General features: G+C 42.0%; 1 protein-coding gene across 8 annotated transcripts in view; it reads right to left on the bottom strand.

Moving 5' to 3' along the window:
• Positions 1 to 3,087: 3,087 nt before the first annotated feature.
• Positions 3,088 to 23,741, bottom strand: part of SCHIP1 (schwannomin interacting protein 1) — a 572,399-nt gene continuing 551,745 nt past the window's right edge. For all 8 annotated transcript variants that reach the window (XM_058730338.1, XM_058730339.1, XM_058730341.1 and 5 more), the window contains 5 exons: positions 12,445 to 12,562; positions 11,039 to 11,236; positions 10,011 to 10,134; positions 7,478 to 7,571; positions 3,088 to 3,724 (listed from right to left, as the gene is read on the bottom strand). In XM_058730338.1, coding sequence (XP_058586321.1) covers positions 3,673 to 3,724; positions 7,478 to 7,571; positions 10,011 to 10,134; positions 11,039 to 11,236; positions 12,445 to 12,562 — 586 coding nt within the window. In that variant the 3' untranslated portion in view covers positions 3,088 to 3,672. The remainder of the gene's footprint in view (positions 3,725 to 7,477; positions 7,572 to 10,010; positions 10,135 to 11,038; positions 11,237 to 12,444; positions 12,563 to 23,741) is intronic.

The raw sequence follows: 23,741 nt of genomic DNA, 5'->3' as shown, positions 1-23,741 counted from the left end.
CCCACACAGCATGGACCTCACTTAAAAAAAAAAAAAAAAAAAAAAAAAAAAGAATGGCTTAGATCTGTACATTCTGACCTAGAAGGATATCTATGGATAAAGCAGGGTACAAAGCAGTTTTATGTGATCCCATCTTTGTATAAACAAATTGCAACACAAAACCTGTATGTATGTATTTGTATAAGCACAGAGAAAAGTGTGTAAGAATACATTCCAAGATTTAAACATTGATATTTGGGGGAAGGAGGTCTTAAAGATTGGAGCTATTAACTTTTTCCTTAAGTATCTGCTTTGTAAATTAATGATTAATAAACAAGAAAAAAACCCACAAGGATGTTTTAAATCTCGGAAACTGGTAAAATACAGAATGCTTCCTCCATCCAAACCCTGATCATTTAATTCTTTCAATAATTATTTATTGAGTATCTATCCGGTGCCAGGTACTTTCATGGCCATCATTTTATTTGAACTTTAGAATAATCCCAAGAGATCTTATTTACAGGTGATAAAAGAACTTTAGAAACTTGCTCAGGGTCAAATCACTGTGAAGCACTTTTGCCCACTCCCTCTGGCCCCATAGCCCATGTGCTCCTGCCTGTAGTTCACTCTCCTAAAATCAGGAAAACAAGTGGCCCATTTCTTAGGTCAGGTGATCTAGCATTCTAATGAAGCCTGGCTAACTAGTGAGGGTCCTAGTTTATGAACGGAAGGGTGATCTAAAACAGGTAAGAATCTTGTTGGGAATAATCCCAGTCCTTGCTGAAAATCCTAAGAACTGGAAAGACCCATTCTTGAAAGAACCCCCTTGGAGATGAGTCACTTGGTGACATCTACATGGGGACAGAGAAGTACACGGAGTATAATCTTCTTTGAGGGTCTCAGGGTGGTGGGAAGAACTGCTCTACTTTTAGCTGGCTTTGACCCTGGAGGTGCTTTCAGACGCCCTTGTGCGTGTAATCTCACTCCTTTCCTTCTCGCGTTAGGGGCTCTTCAGTTAGGGTTACGGGCTTCAAACAACGGAAGAGTTTAGAGGCCATTGGTTTCTCCAGACCACATTTCCAGCCAGAGATGGCATTGTTCAAGACAAAGAAAAAACTCAATTCTAAATTTTTGATGCAACTGGCAATTCTGGCAAAGATTTAAAAAACTAGGATAGTTTCTTTTGCTGGGCTGAGCTTTAAGGTCGAGACTTCAGGCCATGGCTGACACGGGAGGTTTGGGGCATTCTACCACTGTTGCTTGCGGACAGGCATTTTTTATAGCACTCTTCCTAGGTTGGCTCTCTCCAGAAGTTTCAAATTAATAGAAATATGTTTTAATTAGACAAGAACCTAGATATTAATTTTTTAATGTTTGTTTATTTTTGAGAGAGCCAGAGAGCCAGAGAGAGGAAGACACAGAATCCAAAGTAGGCTCCAGGCTCTGAGCTGTCAGCACTGAGCCTGATGCAGGGCTCAAACTCACAAACCGTGAGATAATGATCTGAGCTGAAGTCGGACACTCAACCGACTGAGCCACCCAGGTACCCTGACAAAAACCGCTGTTGAAAAATGGTTAAAGCATAGCTAAAAAAGAATGTCTAAGGTAGTGCTTCTCCATAGGAGCATCACCAAGAGACCTCTAAAAAATTGGGACATTCAGGCCATACCCCAACCAATTAAATCAGTATCTATGGGGCTGGGACCTAGGCCTAGCAGTTTCTACAGGTCCCCAGGCGATTCCACTGAGCAGTTAATGGTTGAGACTCGTTGGGTTACTGACCAATATTCTCACCCAGCTGAAGCAGCAAAGGTCCAGAAGCTGAGCCTGTTCTCAGGGCTGAGGTCACTCTGGGAGATCACTGGCAGCTGGTGTAGGACTTTGAGGCTCAGAGAGGACCTCTCTCGGGCCCCACCCTTCACTCAGTGGTGAGCAACCTAGATCCTTCTCAAGAGCCAACTCACAAAGGCCAAAATATATTTACAGGCTGCCTTGTTTTTCCATTCCAAATGAAAACTTGATTGAGGCCCATAAAAAATGATTTGGTGTTACAATTTTTGATTACCTATTTTGCTAAATAGAAGACTGAAAATTGGCAACTCTTCATTACTTAAAGTATCTATCTGGGTATTTTTAAGAAAGGAAAATGTAGACAGGTGTCTAAACTTCTATCTTCATATATGTAAGTGATGAATCACTAAATTCTACACCTGAAACTAAATAAAATAAAACCTAAAATTTTTTTTTCACGTTTATTTTGAGAGAGTGAGCGAGCAAGCAAGAGCATACGAGTAGGGAGGGGCAGAGAGAGAGGGAGAGAGAGAATCCCAAGCAGGTTGTGTGCTTATAGTGCACAGCCCAACAGAGGGCCCCATCTCACAAACCATGAGATCATGACCTGAGCTGAAATCAGGAGTTGGACACTTAACTGAGCCACCCAGGCACCCAAGGAAACTTCTATCTTCTGATTACATCAGTAACGCAATAATGAAACCAGGTGGTCTGTGGGTGGTTCTGGAATGTTGATTGCACATCTCTGCTTATAGTTTATGATTCTCAAATGCCTGCATGGCCATTAGCTAAATTGATTAAATCAATTTTGAGGCTCTACTTATTGGTGAACAATCTGTAATCTACTTTAGACTTGGCATTTTTCTTCATGGGACCAAACAGAAGTGGTTAAAATCTGAAAAATGGCAACACCTGGGCTTGGGAAAAGACTAAATGCAAGCATCACTTGTTCCTGTGGCAAACTTTGGTGGTACTAAGCTCTCACAACACCAGGAGCTAATAGTAACGTGCTAATGTTCCAGATGGGTAACTGAGCACTGACTGAGGTGCTAGCTCTAACACTGCTGAGGTTGTCTTCTTTGGATCACACACACACACTTGCTCACCTCCTCAGTCTCCCTCTCTTTTTCTCTCTCTCTCTCACACACACACACTCACACCCCTTCACAATCTCCCCGGCAATTCTCTGCATTGCTTTCCCCTGCGGTACTTTTCTCTTCTCACTGACCAAATCTTCATGGTGGGGAATTTGGTGGAGGAGGTGTGAAGAGGCGAGAACTATATAGGGCTTGCTAGTGAGCAAGAAGACATATCATATGAAACAAAGTTTTCATTTTTATTTTACATATTTATACATAAAACTTTCAAGGAACCCTCTGAATCCAACAGAATGTGAATAGCACATCTAAAAATGAACTTCAGGTAGTCAACATTCACAAAATGTTGAAAACTGATTAAAATATACATATTACGGACAGCTATGACTTCACTACGAGGCAGGCATGTATTTTTTGACTTGTATAGCACCGTCATTTACAGTTCTTTAAAACTACAGTGAAGAATGAAAGTAGTCAATGGTAAAATACTGCTCCAACTTAAAATCTCGAAACAAATAAAAATAAAGTTAAAACTACCCTCTTTGATTAACCATGACTAGTGATGGTGTCAGTACTGTACATTTCCTGTAACAATATTTTATTAAAATGCCTGATATTTAGTGGCACAGTAAAAAAATTAAAATAAATTAAGAAGCAAAGGCCAATCACTGGACATTAAGCTTCAGACATTATCAATGACTAACACTGATATTTTGTTTGTTTCTGCGCCACCTTTAATAACAGCATTTTTACAACCACAGAAGGAAAATAAATTCTAGCTTGTCCTCTGGTCGGATGGCTTCTTTCACTTCGCGGGCATTTTCTCTGCCATGTGCTTCTGCTGACTTTCGGCATGTCTGTAAAATTAATCATACAATTATTTAGTGCTAAGAAGAGAGATCCAAACTGCTTTCTGATCTGTAAACAATCCCGCAAACTGAGGTTCGGAGTTACTCGTAATGAAATCAAGAGAATTACGAAACAGAGCTTAATTCAAATGGATTTGTCCTCTTTAATTTTTATATTCTAAGTAAGAATCTTTTTATTTAATAAGTTACTAGATTACCCTGAGAATGGTAGATGTCACTACTTTTAAGAAGAAAAAGCACTGTGTTTAAAAAAAAAAAAAAGAGTTAAGTATCTGGGGAAATTCATCCAACAAATGTTTGATATGTTTCTATGTGCCAGGCACTGTTCCTGGTGCTGTGGATTTGGTGAGTAGACAATGAGGTCTTTGTTTTCGTGGAACATATATTCCAGTGGAAAGAGACAAAAAAGCAACGGATAGCAAAGCAGAAGATAGCAGAGAGAAAATAGTTCTAAGCCAAAACTCAGAAAAAGGTGTCATGGTAGAAGGTAACTACATGACTATTTTATTTGAACACATGCACACAGACACAAATATAAGCATTAAAAAGGCTACTGACAGAAATCTGAAGCCAATGATCCAGTTCCACTCTTACAAAAGCTAATGTCTTCCTAACAAACTGTAGGTCTTTGCAGATGCCAAGATTTTCCATGTTTGCATACTTCCCTCCCTGCCGCCCTCCCCCCCAATTAATCCAAAGGGCATGATCATGGCAGTGAGGGTAAAAGTAGGGTGGGGTGAGTCTTCTGATTCATCAAGCCCTATTATTGCCTATAAGCCCCAAATTCAGCCAACCCAGCAGCTGGCCAGTGGAGACAGAGGGGGAAAAACGGCCAAGCTGCTTACATCACTTGAATGGCTACTAATTAAACGTTTTCCCAGAGAGTGGTAGGGTTTGACGTCTGCAAAAGACAAATGTTTTGAAGGACAATTCTAGGAATTTATAAATTTGGCAAGAGAAAGTCTCTAACGCTGTGGTTTCCAGCTGTAATCAAAGGTTCAGGGGCAGTTTTTGTGTGCTGCCTAGACTTGGGTAGTCAATGACGTCAAGTTTAACTCACTGGTTTTGTGCAGAATGTCTCCGATCTATGGCATAGGGACAAACCACAAATACTTTCAGAAATAGGGAAGTGACAACAGTGTCCTTGCCATATTCAACAGCCCGCAAATAATTGGTGATATTCATTTAACAATAAAGTAACTTGGGGAAAAGATATCAGCCCTTTATTCCTAAAACACAATGCTCTGTAGCAGACCATCTCATGGCCCAGGATTGATCATTTTTATCAAGTGGCTTATGGGTCTCATTTAAATTCAGCTCAGAAATATTTTGATGCCCACTGAGCTAAGATTCCACTGTGGCTAATTAAATTATAGTTTCTAGGGGCACCTGGGTGGCTCAGTCGGTTGAGTGTCTGACTCTTGCTTTCAGCTCAGGTCATGATCCCAGGGTTGTGGGATCAAGCCCCGCACTGGGCCCTGTCTGAGTGTGAAGCCTGCTTGCGATTCTCTCTCTCTCTCTCTCTCTCTCTCTCTCTCTCTGCCCCTTTACCCTTGTGCACGCTCTCTCTCTAAAATAAATTTTTAAAAAAATTATAGTTCCTACAGCAGTTTTAAAATATGTATCTGTGTGTATCTGTGCATGCACATGTGTGTTTTTCTGAGAGAGAAGGAAAGAACAGGAAATAGCTTCAGAAAAGCTGGAGAGCTTTGAAAAATCCTAATGCCCAGGCCACCCCACAGAATCATTAAATAAGAATCTCTAGAGGTGGGACCCAGGCACCAATGGTTTATAAAGCTCCCCAGGTGATTCCAATGTGCAGCTGAAATTGAGAACCACTGATCTAAACTGACACCAGGAATGGAAGAACGTCTCATTATCTACTGGACGGGTAAAGGGAACAGGTGATTAGAACTTCCCAGACGGTGCTCTCGGCCTTCTGGGATCAGGCTGCAAAATTCTGACATTGCTACCTTTAGGTACGTTTAAGTATCCTCAGATCCCCTCACAAGCAAAGTTATATTGTGTAGCCAGGAACGGACATAGGAACTTCTCCCCACCTGCTCCACTTTAAAGGGTTCCTCTAACGCCTTTAAATTAGTAACTCCTCTCCTTTTCACCCCTTGGTTCTGCCTGCCCTGTTTCCCATGGTCACACCATCTGAAAGGTATTTAAAAAACACACTGTAAACCTAAGTACAAGCTTAACATTTGAGAGAAAGGCAGAGTCTCTCAGTGTCTTCCCTGAAATGAGGAAAGCAACATGCTTTGGGGAGTAGAGGAAAGGTCTCTGCTGTCACAGGCAAGTCACAGAATTTACAAAAGAATGTACATATTTTTTTTTTGAAGATTTAGGTTTTGATCTTATATTTCATGAATGATTTCCCATAATCTTCATACCTATTTACAAATTTCTTAGGCTAACAAAAAGGGATTTGTCTTACAGTTGTTGGAGCAGTGCCTGAATACCTCTGTAGGTGGCAATAATATTATGTGAGTGTTGTTGTGATAGTTTAGATACAAGTAAATATGCTGAGGAGTATGAGGCCTTCGGCTTTTTAGGTTTTTTTTTTGGGGGGGGGGGCGAGGCAATAGAATATCCAAAGCATACAACAGAGTACTGCCCATAGGTCTTTAAAAAAAAAAGAAAGAAAGAAAGAAAGAAAGAAAAAAAGAAAGAAAGAAAAGCCTAAACATAGTTCTTTAGCATTTATTTTGCTACCAAAACTATTTTTTTTTTTTTGCTTTTTAAAAAATTTTTTGGTTTATATTTTCCAAAACTATTTTAAAACACCAAATATAGAAAAATATTTTACTCCATGCTACACATTGAGAAGAGGTCCTGTGGTAGGTGCTAAGCACATTTTCACTACATATGTTTTCAAGCTTCTCTTGGATGGTTCTGGATCATGTGGTTAATTCCTTATGTTATTGAGACACGCAGTGTTCTTCTTCTCCCTGGGGAGTCTTCTACTCTCTGAATACCATTTCTGGGATTAAGAGTAATTATTACCTCTTGGTTTAAAGACTTCATACGTACTGTCTCAGGAAAGGCACCAAGGCAAACATGAGATCGTAGGAAATACAGTATTTCATGTACTTTATATACTTGTGGCGATAGGCTTTTCTACAAAGAAAACTACTAAGAAATGCAAGATCTGGACTGGCATTAGCCTAATTTCCGTATCCCCCAGGAGAGGAAACATTCTTTACCTCTTTATAGAGAGGTGCTTGGAGCCAGGCCCAGCTAGAAACTCAAGTGCTGGGGTTTCCCCATGGTGAGAGCAATCTGGTGGCCCTGGTGCTGTGGAAAGGTGCCAGTGTTCTTGCCTTCTGGACATGGCAGATGTGATCAAGAGCTGGGTCACATAACAGCAAATGCCGCTCTGTGGCACCTATCACCTGCCAGCAGGGAACAGCTCAGGGCTAACTCCCCAAGGGGACAGTCCTTCAGGAAAAAGTCCTCCTGGGCCAGAAATGCCGACCTGATTTGGGGGAGGCGGTGTAGGAAGTTCTACTGCATTGACAACCCATCACAAAGGGAGGGTGAAAAGGCAATGCATTTGGGAAGGAGTTTTGGCCACTTCCCTTCAGCTAAGCAGCTGACATTGGCAGAGATTAGGTGAGTTACTCATGGAAGTAAGGGGAAGAAGTTCTCTGGGGCTCACTCTCGCCCCAATTCTTCAACGTTAGGCCATCCTGGGCTTCTTTCCTTCTTTGGGAAGGGGGAGGCGTCACTGACCTGGTCAAGTCTTCGATGTCCACCAGCATGGCATCTTGCTCCGTGTGCAGCTCATCTCGGATGAGCAGCAGCTGGACCAACTCCTCATTCAAGCCTGGAGCAAAGGAAAGAGCATTTAAAAACATATAAAACTGCATCAAAGTCTGTATGTGCAGCTCTACAGACCATTATACAAGTTACTTTTGCTAAAATTTAGAATTCTTATGTTAGCTTTTCATAAGCCCAGGAGAAGTCATCAGTCTGCAGACATCACCAGCTCGCATAATTATAGAAGTGTTGGAAGAAAAGCAGTGAAGTATGAAGTATTTCCATTTACGTTCACGTTAAAGTGGGAAAAGAAATCGTTAGCTGCTAGGAAAATAGCTTGCTGGAAAAAGCAGGATTTTCCTTTGAAGAAATGTGCACACAAATGTCTGGGGCATGTTAAGTTTTCCACCTTCCATCCTGAGGACACTCCCACCACCCGAGAGTTGGAGGGACCCACTGTACCCAAAGTGCTACATCAGACGCGCAGCTAGAGGAGGTGACCCACGCATGCTCCAAGGCTTCCTACGGCCCGCAGAAGGAACACCCCTCTGTGCAGGCTGTTCTAAGTCATATCTAAGTCACAGCTACAGATACTGGAAAGCTAGATTTGTTAAGACCCGAAGAAATAACTTGAAATCTCTGGATGAGGACCAAGGAAAATATTCCTTAGGATTTATACTGGGAATAAAACACAGATGAAAAGATAATTTCTAATCCTCCTGAAATCCGTGCACCAGGTTAATCTGGCTTCTGCTTCTGAAAAATATGAACAAGCAGAAGGGGCTGTCTTATTGTTTTCCCCCTTAGATCGAAGCTTTTAGGTCCAGACGCATGGGAGATAACATTCATTTAGCAGCAAAGCTCTGGGCCCAGAAACAAAAGGAAGGAAGGAGGTATTCAGTATTCAGCCAGGTCCTCCTTGGGAATGCTTTTAGAGATCCTGACTTCAAACGATGCATTGATCTGCCTTTAGTTCAGACTAGTTTCCAGTTTAAAAAAAGGGAGAAAAAAAATTATATAAAGAGGTCTAAATTCATCTACTACTGAAAAGAGCTAGATGACAATTTTAGTATTTAGAAGTCTAGGGAAGATATTTCAGTGGTAAAATATCAGAAGGCCTTTCACATCCTTGAAAGAATAATAGTCCTAGTAATTTAGTCTCAACTGAAATTACAATGTAGTAGAATTTTTAAAAAAACCTGTGAATCTATGCTTTCCTAATTAGAACGTTAAACCCTTTCTCTTGATTTTAAAACAACACTGAACATATTAGCTTAACTCTGAATACGTCCATATCTTTTTCAGTATGTTGTTAGGGAAGCTTTTTTTTTTAATATATTTAAAAAAAAATTCCACTAGGATAGCTTTTTATACTAGCTCTCAGTAGAGGGCCCACGTAGTGCATGGAAATTTTTTTCCCCATAGGATGGTTTTAACTTTTTACCATGGAAATTTTCGAATTGATACAAAGACACTGATTTAATGAATCTTCATGTCCCATGCATCCAACCAGCTCCCCAAATCACCAACTCATGGCCAATCTTGACTCTTCGACCTCCCCTTCTCCTACCAGATTAGTTGAAAGCAAATTTCAGACAGCATATTATTACTTCATCTGTAAATGTTTCAGTGTGTATCTCTAAACAGAGTTCTTTTTTTCTTTTTTAGTTAGCATAACCACAATACCTTCAGCATATGTAACAAACAAGTGCATCTTTAATAAAACATTCCATCAGTGTACAAATTCCTCCGTTGGTCTTAAATGTTTTACAGTTCGTTTGTTTGAATGCATTTGGTTGGCATGTCTCTTAGGTGGTTTTTAATCTGTAAGTCCACAGGATTTTCTAGAATCACACATTCCAGAGGCTGGAGGGCACACGGTTCAGTTGGACTAACCACACCGCCCACGCAAGCATGTTTTGTGTTCTCTCTCTCATCGGGCTCATTTGTGCTCTGCACAAGCAGCCACCTCAAGTGAGCACCTCTCATTTACCACCTACTTGGCACACTTCTGTCACAGGCCCTTCTTTATTCTGGAGGAAAGAAGGCCCATAATTTGCCGTCCTGTAATTTTCACATACCGGTCGTACATATTTCCCCCACCTCGAGTCCCACAAAATAAGTTGAATTTGATTTGAAGACCTAACATGAACGTATGTACAAGTTATGTTGAGGGAATAAGTGCCTAATCAATGATGTATAACTACGAAATTATATTCCAGGAACAGATGCTGTGAGCCACATACACACGAGGCATTGTGTCAGGCGCTGGGGATCTGAGATGAATAGAAAGGCCCTATCACCTCTATGAACCTTGAAAAGTTCTTCAAGTTTCTGACCCCTTTACAGTAAAAAAACAAAAACAGAGCCTTGTGATTCTCTTCCTTCTCTTGCAGCACACAGGAGGAACCCAATGAAACAAACAAAGGAAGTGAATCAAGGAGGTCGTAGTATCCCACGAGATTTCACATCTGACCCCCCATTTCCAAGCACACCGTACTCTTACTTTCAATCTGGGAATGGAGATCATTGACTATCACTTGTAGCTGCCCAAGAGTCATGTCCCGTAGGTCAGTGGGCTTTAAACTCCTTTTCATCAGGCATTCACTTATATGAGGCATGTGTGGCAGCTGAAGGTACAAAGGGAAGAAACGGAGGTGTGTGAACAGAGCAGGTAAACTGAATGCAAACCACACTCTCACCCGCCCACTTCAGTTTAGGTTCTGGGCTCCAGAGCCTTCCCAGGCTGACTTTTCCCGTGCGAAGGCCCCCCACACTCGCACCACACTGTCTACGACACTATGGCACCAAAATGCTACACTACTCTAATCAAAAGCTTTCTGATTGGTCTAGAACACAGGCTGTGACAACCCTGCATCGATTGTCATATCCACAAATGAATGACTAGGGAGCTCAAGGAATATGAATGACATGGATAAAATTAATAATATCAGTTATTCATCAACTGGTACCGTGTTAGGAGCACTGTGCTGTGTCTTTGAACGCTTTGTTCACGGAACTCCCCAGTCATGCTCTGACACAGGCGTTGTTATCCCCATTTTACAGATGACAAAACTGAGGCTTATGTAACTTGCCCAGAGCCCCACAGCAGGTCAATGGCAGGGCTGGACTCCCAAGCTCAGGGCTCTTATCCACTATGCAATCCTGTCTTCGCTGAAAGGTGGGAATGAGAGCCAAACAACAGCGAGTTCTGCCACATCAGAACCAATAGGTTCTAAATGGACTACCTTAATGGCATTAACATATGCCCATGACAGCTAATATTGCTCCTAAGAAATACAAGTAGATATGAACCAAGAACAAAGTTTACTTTTGTGTAATCTGTTGCTATGTATCTTTCAGTGATACAGTAGGAAGGAAAAAGAAACGAACTCAAATATTTCTCAATGACAGTACTTTTTACAAACTGCCTTGTAGAAACCCAAGTTTGCATAACTCTGGGAAAGAACTGGAACAGCGTCAACCGTTTGCAGCCACCAAACACTCGCTGGCGTTTCAGTGTTCGCTACTTACGAGATCAGCGACGGGAGACTTTTTCCTGTTCTGTTTTTCCACTTCTACTTGCATTTTGGCCATTGGTTTGGCCATGGCTAGGGCCATTTTGGCTTCAGCTTGCAATTTCTTTTGCCTTGTGAGGAAATCCATGTCATCCAGGGATTCGGATTCCTCTTCAGTCGTGTCTCTATCGGAATAGGAAGAACTCTGTTTGCTCTGTGAAGGGAAAAAGAGCAGCCCTGAGCTTTCTGAGCTTTCAGGTACCATCTTTGGAGATGGGCTACAGTGTTCCCTGATCCCGCTCGAGTGACTGAGGGTCCCCGTCACCGATGCGACTCGCCACTTGATTTGGTCTGTACCAATCTCAAGTAACGTTAAAGATGGTTTATTTTTGGGGCGCCTGGGTGGCTCAGTCGGTTAAGCGTCCGACTTCCGCTCAGGTCACGATCTCGCTGTCCGTGAGTTCGAGCCCCGCGTCGGGCTCTGGGCTGATGGCTCAGAGCCTGGAGCCTGTTTCTGATTCTGTGTCTCCCTCTCTCTCTGCCCCTCCCCCGTTCATGCTCTGTCTCTCTCTGTCTCAAAAATAAATAAACGTTAAAAAAAAAATTAAAAAAAAAAAAAGATGGTTTATTTCTTCAGTGCCACGAACAGGCTCTGATTTTAGCAGAGTAACATGACAACAGGGAGAATCTATTTATGACAAACTTGAGACGTTTCTTTGGCTCGTGGTCTCAAAACTTTCCTGAAGTGATCAGACACAGAAAAGTAACCCAGAGCTAAGGCAGTGAGTATGTTATTCTCTAGAGTGTTCTCTGGATGGGATGTCAGGTATCCATTGAAGTTGACGTTGCACTGTGCTCATGGACCAACACGGTTTCCTGTTGGTTGATCTTTGGTAAGAAAAGTGATAGAGACTTCACAGAGAGGAAGGAATTCCAGCAATACAGTCCCGGGATCACTAAGCCACCTTTTGGAATATGTGTGCAAGGAATGAGTAAGGAATGCTTCACACACATTATCTTGCTGGTTTCTCGGAGCAACATCTCTGGGTGCTGGCCTTCTCATCCTCACCTGGATCCCCACCCTGCCTTTTAAAACGTGTCCTACCGCTGGTCTGTGCTTAATACTTCTAAGCCCGATGGGGAAGCATTGGTATCTAGCACAAATTATTAGGGCACATGTGATTTCTCTCATGGTTTAATATGAAAGTGGTTGCTAACTTTAACAAGTGCTTATGTCTCCTTATTGTATCACCCTTGTGATTTTTCAATCACTGTCAAATTTTAGGAGCATGCTATGTCGAGAAATGGCAAGAGACATTTCTTTTTGAACCTCTGCCATGTTTTTTTCCTGACTAACAACAAAAAAAGAAGCTAAATGTCCAGGAAAGCACACACGCACAGCTCTGGTGGTATTGGACTCACCATGGGAGACAAGGGGGTGTCCAAGCTGGTTTCAGTCTTACTGTCATCAGCGTCGCTGTCCTTATCACTGCCGCTGTCGTTGACAAAGCATATCTGCAGGTTCATCCCACTCTGCAGGCTGGGCAGAAGCAAACAGGACACTCATTCTACTCAGCTGTTTGTTATCAGGTGGCCCTCATCAGAGCCGTCCGGTTTCATTGACAGAAAGCAGTTTCATTGTGTTCTTCGCACGGAGAAGTGAGTGACCAATATTACTCCCAACTTACAAATGGTAACTTTTACTGAAGGAGAATAATGATAACTTACTGAGTTGAGAAATTGATAAATGATAAAGTGATAACTTTTGCTAATATTATATTATTTTTTTCATACCAACTTCGTGTGAAGTGAAAGACAATTTAAATCCACATATAGTAGCACCTAGCACCATACCAAACACAGTTGTGCCAAATGCAATGTGTCAAGTCACCGAGTTTACATTCCTGCGGATAAAGATGAATGGGGTCCTCAGGAGAGTAAAGCTGCCTGGTGTCATCTAGTGTCCTGTCCGATGGGGACAATTCAACGAAGCTCACCAGAGCCGGCTTGCCAGGGCCACAGCTCCCTGAAGAAAGACTCCTTTTTTCCCCCAGATACACAGACTAGGATTGCCTGAAGGAAAACTACGCTTAAAGCAAATTGCCAAAAGCCAGCCAAGGGAGCCCATTTATGTCATTAAAAAAACATATACCACAGGTTCGTGCCAGAGAAACTTAAGGAAGCCCCAAACCCAGTCAGGAAGGCACAGCCTTGTAACACAGCAGACTGCCTCGCGTACACAGAGCCTCAGAAGTGGAGGCTTTTCGGGAGCTCATTATGTTTGTGGTGAATCCTGTAGCTCCATGAGTGATGTTGCTGGAGATGTGGCCACAGAGGGTCACCGGCTGTGTGTCTGCTACACAAGGGCAGACAGTGGATTCAACTCAGTGTCCTAACTTTCTTTTGAAACTGGACACGTTTCAATACTGTTCTCCTATAAAGAGTCTTTAAAGAAGCAATTTTTCTTTTTTCCAAATGTTTTATTTATTTTTGAGAGAGACAGAGTGTGAGCAGGGGAGGGGCAGAGAGAGAGGGAGACACAGAATCCGAAGCAGGCTCCAGGCTCTGAGCTGTCAGCACAGAGCCTGACGTGGGGCTGGAACCCACGAACTGTGAGATCATGACCTGACCCAAGTCGGATGCTTAACTGACTGAGCCACTCAGGTGCCCCTAAAGAAGTAATTTTTCAAGCATTCCCTGTTAGTCCCAGTCTGTGCATAAGCTTAGAAAAGGCGAAGGAACCTCCTAGGCAGCAAGAGATCATAAGGAGACCGTCTAAGCCAGGTTTAGGAAGCCAGCACTGAATTGCTCTGGCATTATTACTATCACAGGGAGAAATGTAGAGAGTAACTGATCTGGTAGTTGACATTAGTATCTTTTTCTATTCCATTGGGTAGGGATGCTTTGTATAAATTGCTCAGATGACTCATATCAAGTGATTCTTTGAAAATGACACAGAATCCAGAAAGAAAATCTACTGATTTAACACAGGCACCGTCATTGTTATATGTATGCACTGCCACCTATTGGTACCTTCTGTAATTACTGTAATTACTGTCCAGGAAGGAAAGGCAGCCTTCCCCTCAGCAGGCTGGCTCTGTTCCCCGCCTGCCTTAAAGAGCCAGGCCCTTGCTGGAGGCAGAAGGCACAGGTTCTGCTATGATCAGTGCAGGGAGCTTGGCGTCGGTCAGACTTAGGTTCTGAATCCTCACTTCTTTCCCGGGCCCCTTACTTAACTTCTGTGAAACTCAGTTTCCTCATCAGTAAAATGGGGTGAATAATTCAGTGATTTGTAAGAAAAATGAAAACAGCTCAGAGTGAGGCACAGGGCAGGTCCTCTGTACATATTCATTATCCTCCTTTTTCTACTTTCTGAAAGCCTGGACAAAGGAATACAGAATTTTAAAGGTGATGCAACTTGGTAAAGGGACCTCTAAAGTCACTTACTCGAATACCTTGCCTGACCTTGAATACCTCTGAAAGAGTGTCCTCAAGTTGTCTTTAACTGTTAGGCAGCTTGGACTTTTACTGAGCTGGAATTTATCTCCTTTTAATTTTCTTCCTTTGGAATTTTTTTGTCCCTGGAGAAATCTAGTATGTTCACATTACCCTTCGATCCCATATAAATTAAGTTTTAACATTAATTTTCTGTAGTTTGTCAACCACCCCTCCAATCAACCCATTTCTAACATAAACCTCAAGATATATGAATTGGAAAACAGTGGGAAGTAAAACTGCAAATGAAAAAAACACATTAAAAGCATATTTTAAAAGAAAAAAGACATTTTAAATTAAACCTAATTTGAATCTAGGATTATGTTGCATTTTCTATTTACTGGATAGCTAAAGTCTTGAAAAGAAGTGTCTGTCACTGGATACCCAAATTATAAAAATATAATATAACCCACGATACCATTACCAAATAAGGTTTAAAATATCCAGGGATATACATTTTCATTCTGAAAAAGGTCTGGCTGTAAATTCTGTTGTCCTGCCCCCAAATGACCTTTGTGCTTAGGATCAACTCAAACCTAAATCAACCAAACCATACAGCATATCTAACTCAGGAAAGTCAAAGGAAAAAAAAAGGGGGGGGGGGAAGATTCTGACTACTAAGTCAGAATGAAATGAAAAAACACCTCAGGTAGAAATTCAGAAAATCGCCTTAGTACCACATTATCACCGTGGGAAACTGAACAGAGCTTCTTATGGGGTGAGACTTATAATTCCTTATAGCGGTAATCACCAAGAATGTTACTCTCAGGGAAAGGAAATTATATGACATATCAGCTAATGGTTCAGAGGGGATTTTAGTAAAGACATCTTAAAATGGACTCAGGTTTCAAGAAGGATTTGTTTGCCTTTAGCCTTTAAGCAGGTTTTAAGATGAAGGCAGCTTCGGGGAAACTCCATCACTGATCTCAAGCAGCAGCCTGGCTGGGGGGTGAGTGGGGCCCCTGGCGCTCTCGAAGGCCTCTGTGTCACAGCGTCAAGAAATGATAACCCCTGTTCTGGGCCCCTTCCCCACCCCCCACCCCCACCCCCGGGGGAAGCTTGGCTGCTCTAGGCTCATCCCTGCAAGCCGGAGTCCCTGGCCTCCGTCCCTCACCCTGCAGTGCATCTGGCCTCACTTACAACCAGGCTACCCAGTCTTGCAAAATCCAAGCTGCCAGGGAGCGAATTTGCTTGCTTGCATCTCTCAGGCACAGTCAGAGGTGAAAACAAAACAAGATCATCATCATTTAATTAGCGATATAATTTAAGGTATCCAGTTCAAGGTTGCTTGATGTTTGCTTGATGTTTGCTTGATGGCATTTACTGGAGCGTTGCATGCAAAAGGCTGCTTGACATCTGCCTTGCCTGTCGATAGGAGATCTGAAAGGTCTGTGTCCTGGTTTTCCTGGAAAACGCTTCTCCTTATGCACCATGAGCCAGGGAAAAACCCACACTGCAGCCCAGTTACTGACAGGGAGCCCTGGGGTCTGGAAAGAGGGTGTTCTGGATGGAGAATGCTCAGAATATGAAGACACAAAGACGAAATGTGTCTTCTGGGCATCTCCATGTGAGTGGAAGTGGCTTTCTTAGCGACAGTGCCTACTGGCCAGCATCAGGAAGGCATACAGGCGACAGGATGTTCAGCACCAACGTCTCCTTGGCTTTTAGGGTGAGGAAGACTGTTTCTTGTAAAACATTTGTGCTGACTTCCAACTACCATTGCTGGGGATATTATTAAAATATGCACAACAATGACAGGATGGCAGAGGTGAAAAGTTTTTAACTACTAAGAGCACGTAGCCAAGTGATAATATAATCTGGTATAAAGACAATACTTTTTTTCAAAATACAAGGACAAGACCAGTTTATTCCCTGAGAGAAACGATGTGATTGATGATCCTAAAGTCTGCCGTGACTTGAAGTTGTGTGGTAGCCACTGTGAATCTGGCCTTGGTCCTGGGCCCTGGTTTGAGGTGACTGGGTCTGGGCTGTTCTGAGGCTAGTTGTGAATCCCAGAATTACTTGCTGTTTCTGATTTTAAAGTTTCTTTCTTTATTTTGAGACAGAGAGAAAGTGCAAGTCAGGGAGGGGCAGAGAGAGAGGGAGAGAGAGAGAATCCCAACCAGGCTCAGCACTGTCGGTGCAGAGCCGGACATGGGGCTTGAACCCACAAACCATGCGATCATGACCTGAGCTGAAGTCAGACGCTTAAATGATTGAGCCACTTGGGTGCCCCAGTGTTTCTGAAATAGCAATCTCCCAGTACCAGCTTAGATCAGCAGTATCTACACAGAAGTGTTTAAGATTCTTTGGTTTTTACCCCCTACATCATTCCTTAATTAACTTCACTTGAACTGTTGCAATGAATTGGAGTTTAAAATGATGTTTGCTTATACTCTCTTTTTGGGCTGTGCAACCACTTGTGGGTAACAGGCAAGGTAACAGTTACTCGGAGAAATCAAGTAAGTTCCCCACACCTTGACCACCTGATTTATTAAAATGGTCCCAATTCTTCCCCTCTCTGCACCTGCCGCCTCTGTAATGTGACTTTGCAGCTTCTCCTGTCAAGAGATGAGGTCTATTTCCCCACCCCTGGGCTGGCCTCCTGTTGTGTCTTGCCAGCAGGATGCATAGGAAGTGCCAGTGTTCCAGTTCCAAGTCTCCCCTTCAGGGCACCCTGCCACTGCCCTCAGAACAAGTCTAGGCTGGCCTGCTGGCTAATGAGTGACTTCCTAGCACAGAGTTCAATCAGCAGTTGTCCCCACCTAAGCCCCATATGCAATGCAAGAGACAGTGTAGCCAAGGGCAGTCAAAGGTACCTCACCAGGTACATCTGATGACTGCAGGTACATCTGAGCCCAGCTCTGATCAGCAGAACTGCTCAGCCAACTTACAGGCTCCTAAGCAGAAATCAATGTTTATCATTGTATGTCACTGATGTGGTGGTTTTTTTTTTTAATTATATATAATCATTGTGGCAACAGATAACTGGTACAAGGTCACAAAGCAAGAGACAACAGGCCAAACCTCTGGTTTTTGAATCCAGGGCCCTTTTCCCCATACTACACTTAACCTCAGGTTTGGATTTATTACATCTTGTCTGTATGTCTGGCAATTTAAAGGATTTAAAGGACTTCTACCTCCTGCAGTTGCATATAATTCTAAGGCAATTGTTTGGTTTTCCTCACGAAGCAGAGAGAGGAGGAACTTCCCATACGCTTGTGGATTTCAAACACACCTTGCTCATCTTCTATCCACAACCAGAGATGCCGTGAGAGCCACTGGCCCTGCCCTATCATTTGTTGCTCAATATCTCCAATTAGTTTGTGACTGGGCCATTAAAATATGTTATTTCCATTTATTTTAATGGATCTTTGATGCATTATTCAAAGGCTTTATACATAATGAATAATCACTCATATTTTTATAATATATCTTTTTCTATTTCATGAAACTTTTAAAAGGGAAGGAATAGATAATGTGGGTTGTAATTACCCAAAGGTAGCTGTAAACACATTTCATTTTTTCTAAGGATTTGTCATAAAGAAAGGATGAGGGCACAATTGAGGTTTCAGTAAGCTCCAGATGTCCTCAAGGTGTGACGGTGTCTCTACAGAATGTGCTGAGATGGGTTAAAATGAGGTGCTGCTAGTCCTTAATAAAAGACTTTTCCCATCCCCAAACCCTGACCCCTTCCTCTTCTGCTGCCCAATATTTGTTATTGTGAAAACACTATTCTAAAATGCTATTTTTTCTTTTACCTTAGTAGGATTGTGTTCATTTCTTTTGCTAAGTGGTGTGTAATGCATGGGATGATAATTTATTGGACTTTTAAAAAAGATTGATATTTACACAACAGGTGTGAATGGTGCTGGTCCAACATATACCATCACACTCACACAAAAGTGCTGTAAATGACTTTTATATTAGAAAAGGGAGATTGAACTGTTCACTCATTCATTCATCTATTTCAGGTGATAACATCTCCGCGAACCCCATGGCACCAATAGGCTAGTGCTTTCGCCAGGGCATACAGTTTCTAGTTTTCTATAGTCCCCACTACTCCCTATTGCCTTTTATCTGGGCTACTTCAATCATTTGTTTCCTGCTGACCCCTGAAGGCATTTTATAGTTAAGGGCCCCTATATTAAGTGGATGCATAGTTAGTAGCTGAGCCATGAACAAAAACCTGGTCTTTTAACAGGTACCAAGTGCTTGGATCATTAAATCATAATGTATAAACAGAAATGTGGAATATATAGAGCATCGGAAAAGAACTCAAAAAACACTCAGTAGACACTCCCTATATTAGATATGAGAAAAGAATACTTTTACTACCTGGACATTCATTACTACATAAGGTGTTAACCAAGAAGGGTGACCGAGCGGGAACTACAGAAGAAAGGACGTCTGGGTGAAGCAGGGGTGGGGGAAATAAATGCAGGAGAGATGGGAAAGCCTACCTTCCAGCAGGCATGTGTCCCGAGAAGTAAGCGGTAGTTTCAAACTATGTGCCAAACAGAGGACTGGGGAGAAGAGAGGACATCATGTCTCTTTATGTCCCATCCTGACCCCATATCTTCTAGGACTCAGGCATTTGGCAGCTCCAAAGGTGACTGGAGTGTAAATGGACTGCTCTGGGTTTTTTTCTTTCTCCTAATCCTGTACATAATCTCTTTTTCTGCTCCCTTTTCTAAGGCTAGATCTGGACCTTCCATCTGTACATGTCCACATGATGGCTGGTAAGCATCCAACACCACATGGCCACAGAGTCTTATTAACTGATAGAAAGGAGAACTAGCCGTCCCCAGCTTCTCTTTGGTGAAGCGTCACAGCCCCTGGATCCTAACCCGAGTCTCTCGAGAGCTATAAATACTTGCGTTCCCCAGACAGCCGTTGGTTCTAATTTCACATCAGTGTCCTCCAGTTTCTTCACTAATGACCACTTAGATGTAATTCAATTTGGAGTTATAGGATCTTCATGATGGAAAAATGCATTTCACCAGAAATATTTTCTACCATGAACCAAAGACCAGAATGAGGCTTCTTCTGATACTAGAATAATGATGGAATGAAACAGTCATCTCTCTTAGGTGCCAAATGTGGTCTACTTACATTTTAATCAAAGCCAAATGATTTCTAAGCAATTTACACTCTGAAATAAAAAGAGTTAACATTTTTGGATCATCTACTATGTGCTAAGGCACTTCATATATATTCCCTCTACTCCTCAGATACACATAAAGTAAGCATTATGACCCTCATTTTGTACATGAGAAAACTAAGGCTCAGAGATTAAATTATACAAGGTCACAGAGCTGGTATTTTACTCTGTGAGAGTCTGTTTTGAGAAGCCAGGGCACTTTAAGAAGGATAGAATAAGTCCATGAATGGAAGAAAAAAAAGATGAAAAAAGAAGGCAAAACAAGAACAAAACAAAAAACTGGAAACAATTCCAGTATCTAACAAGAAGAGATTAAGTATACTACAGTAAAATATATGATGGCCATTATGTAGCTAGTAAAAATATAATGATAGAAAAACAGTTATGAACATGGGCAAATGTTCCCGATATACTGTGAAGAAAAATCAGGCTATAAAACAGTACATATACTATGATTTCAATTTTGTAAACAAAAATGTGAAGATATATTATGCATAGAAAAAATGGCAGGAAATATACCTAGATATTTTTTGGTGGAAGGAATTCAGTTGACTTCGAATTGTTCTCTTTTGAGCTCCTTTGAGTTGTCATGTGTGGGCATTCAGCGGGAATTAAAAAGGGAAAAGGAGAGAGAATGGATGAGCTGATTAGCCCTTGTGTGTTGGAGAAAAGGTGAGTAGGATTAAATGTTTGACAGCTGGAAGAGGATGGTTGTGTGTCTGACTCAAATGGAGGCTATGCACGGAGCATGAGTCACATATGAGTCAGGCCGGGCTTTTGTTCTTGGCAGGGGGCTGGGGGCGGGAGATCCTCTTGAAGGGCAGCAAGAAACATTTTCTTATAAGTGAACATTTCTGGAGATGGACTCTTTGATTCAACCGTTCACATCCCTTCCCTGCCCGGTCTGGGCCCCCTTCTTCCCCCCTTGGATCTGCAGTAGATTACAGACTCAGAAGTAATTGATATACATTTAAATGTCTGTCTTTTTAAAGCCAGACTGTTTAATTACTCCTCTCGGCCCGGACTGGGTTTAAACTTGCATCCATCTGACCTGCTGATGAATTTCAGCTGCTTGCTGCTTCCTGAGTTGGGTGATCATGTTCCTGTGTCTGGGGTAAAGACATGGCAGTTGGAGAGTCATGCCTGTGCATGTGTTTGAGGAGTATGACTGGATTTGGAGACACTCTCCACAGCAAATTCTTTTACACTCTTCAATACTGAATCACTGCTTTCACCACTTTTTATATCATGTTTCAAAACAGTTGGGGCTACTATTTAGGCTTGGTTGTAGAGTAAGCTTTATCTTGAAGACATTCTCTTTCATGATTTCATGTGGGGTCACTCAAATTATATGCAGTCATTAAAAAGAATGCAGTAGATCTGCTGAATTTCATTGATTCCATGAAGCACGGTTGTTCATATTTTGGCGTCTTTAACGTCAGCTGTCTCACGATCTCAGCCACCCAGGCGGCTCGTGGCATGACTGTTTCACTGAGCTGTAGCCCCCTCAGCCAACAAATCAGTTAAGGACCACTAATGAAGATGTGGGCTCTGGCAGTTCAGATATTCGTGCCTTCTGATAAGAACAGGAAAGCTCCAGCATCAAAACCTGTAGATGAAGGGCCAGTGGCTTGAAAGGTGATGCACAGCATCTCCCGAGGGCACAGAGGGTGATGTTGTGGGGAAAAGCAAAGACGGACAACTCTGAGGGAAAGTGGTTAAGTGAATAATTGGATTCTGAAAGTGGACTATCTTAACCAATGTATTTTACACATTTTCTTTTTTTTTTTGTATGTACAAGACATAAGTGATAAAAGTGGATATCCAAGTAAGTTTAGAAGGCTTCTTTCAATAACTAAAATAATAATTCTAAGTGTTAAGGAGGCATGCATCACCATTCAATTGACTGGTTTTTCAAAATATCTTCCATGGGTTTTTTTTTTTTTAATTTTTTTTTAACGTGTATTTATTTTTGAGACAGAGAGAGACAGAGCATGAACGGGGGAGGGTCAGAGAGAGGGAGACACAGAATCTGAAATAGGCTCCAAGCTCCGAGCGGTCAGTACAGAGCCCGATGCAGGGCTCGAACTCACGGACTATGAGATCATGACCTGAGCCGAAGTCGGCCGCTCAACCGACTGAGCCACCCAGGCGCCCCTTCCATGGGTTTTTAATACACGTAATAATCCGAACGAGAACAATCTGAAGGAGGGGCACCTGGGTGGCTCAGTCAGTTAAGCGTCTGACTCTTGATTTTGGCTCAGGCCATGATCTCAGGTTTGTGAGTTTGAGCCCTGCATCAGGCTCAGCACTGACAGCACGGAGCCTGCTTGGGATTCTCTCTCTCTGCTCCTCCCTCAGGCGTGCGCACCCTCTCTCTTTTCAGAGACATGAAAAGAAATTTAAGGAACATTCTGAAGGGCACAGAAATTTTTTTTTTTAAGACTGGACAACAGGACTGTGTTAAACCTCTAGATGACACAGCTCACTTGTAGTCAGTGGGAGTTTTCTTGTAGCAGCGAATCTTCTGTAAACTCTCAAAGGAGTCTGGTCTTCATGTGAACTGCGTGTGTCCACACACATGTGTGCAAGCACCGTCCAAAGGGAGCGTAAACCGCAGTAATAAAGTAATAAAGTCATGATAACTTGTCAAAGATGATGCGCCAATGAAAAATCATTCCTAGAAGCTCTTTTAATTAAACATTTAGCTGTCCACTGGAGCCATTTTTAAATATAAAATGCAGCCCTGTGGCCTTTTCCTCCCTGCCTCCCACCCTTTCGCAATAGCTCCGACAATTGAATTCTCATTGGTGATAATAAAAAAATTCATAAGGCAGGGTACAGCTGGTTCTGCCTCTAGCAAGATGTCAAATTTCGCTTGCACAAAATTAATTGAACCTAATTAAACTGGGGTCATCGGCATTATTGTAAAGTGAGGCTATTTATTAGACAAAGAAAATTTCACAAATACCAATTTGCTTTTCTTTCGGGTTTGTGAAAGAGAAGAATTGCTTACATAATTAAATTTGTTTTGCCATTTTAATCTTATTACTCCTCAAAAGACCCACTTCACATCTTGCTTCACTTTTAAAATTGGGTGATATTTTAGAAAAGTAGAGGTAATCCTTGAAGGAGGGCATAAAAAAATGATAGGTTTTCTGTATGCAATAGTTTGTAAACTACCGTTTACCGTGACGTGTATCTTGGAATTACTTACATGAAGGGTTTCCTAAGCAAATTATTAGTTCACATGTACGAGATTGAGATGAAGTTTAAAAGATATGCTACATGTTATAAATAGGTTGTGACCATATGCACCTATTCAAGAAAGATGCCAGTGAAAGCAAATTCCACTGTGTTGAAGTAAGACAACCTCACCCATGCTGGGTATATATGACTACACTGCTTATTTCTTCCAGGAAATAGTACAAAAATTATTACTGTTAGAGACAAAGGGATGATTCACTTTCCTGGCAAAATGATGCTTGTTCAACTTGGGATTCCGTGGCAGATTATATATACAGATTCTCAGTTCCTCATATTCAAAGCTCCTGCGAGTCAATTTCTTTCAAGCCTCTCTGGATCACTGTTATCTGTCTAGCTGATACAACCCCCTGGGCTATGGTGCCCCCCTTCCCGGCCCCTATCCCCACACCAAACACAAAAGAAGGTGGTAGGTATCTATTACTGGTCTTGTCTTAGTCATTCACCAATAAACCTACAAGATCAGGAAAGAAATGAGTTGCGGATATTGGAATGGTTGAGATGAGTAAACAGTAATCATTATTCAAACCAGCTGCTCAAAAGCTCTCTGGGGAATTTCTGTTTTTCATAATATTTACAATGTTCGGAGAGAAGCGTATAGCCTATTTTGGCTACACCTTCCCATCGTATACTTTATGAAAAAGACTACATTAAGCTGTATTTCTATTTATATGTATGCAAATAAAACCTATCTTGGGGTAGGGTAAGAGGTGAGAGAGGTTTATTTTGTGGTTACTCTGAGAAAAGGAGAATGGAGGCCGCACATGTTTTCTCTACAATGTCAGATCAGGTTGTA

This window comes from Neofelis nebulosa, chromosome 5 (genome assembly GCF_028018385.1).
Source record: "Neofelis nebulosa isolate mNeoNeb1 chromosome 5, mNeoNeb1.pri, whole genome shotgun sequence".
Taxonomy (NCBI): domain Eukaryota; kingdom Metazoa; phylum Chordata; class Mammalia; order Carnivora; family Felidae; genus Neofelis; species Neofelis nebulosa.
Note: the sequence above shows the minus strand (reverse complement) of the source record. Positions and strands in the feature narration are given on the sequence as shown.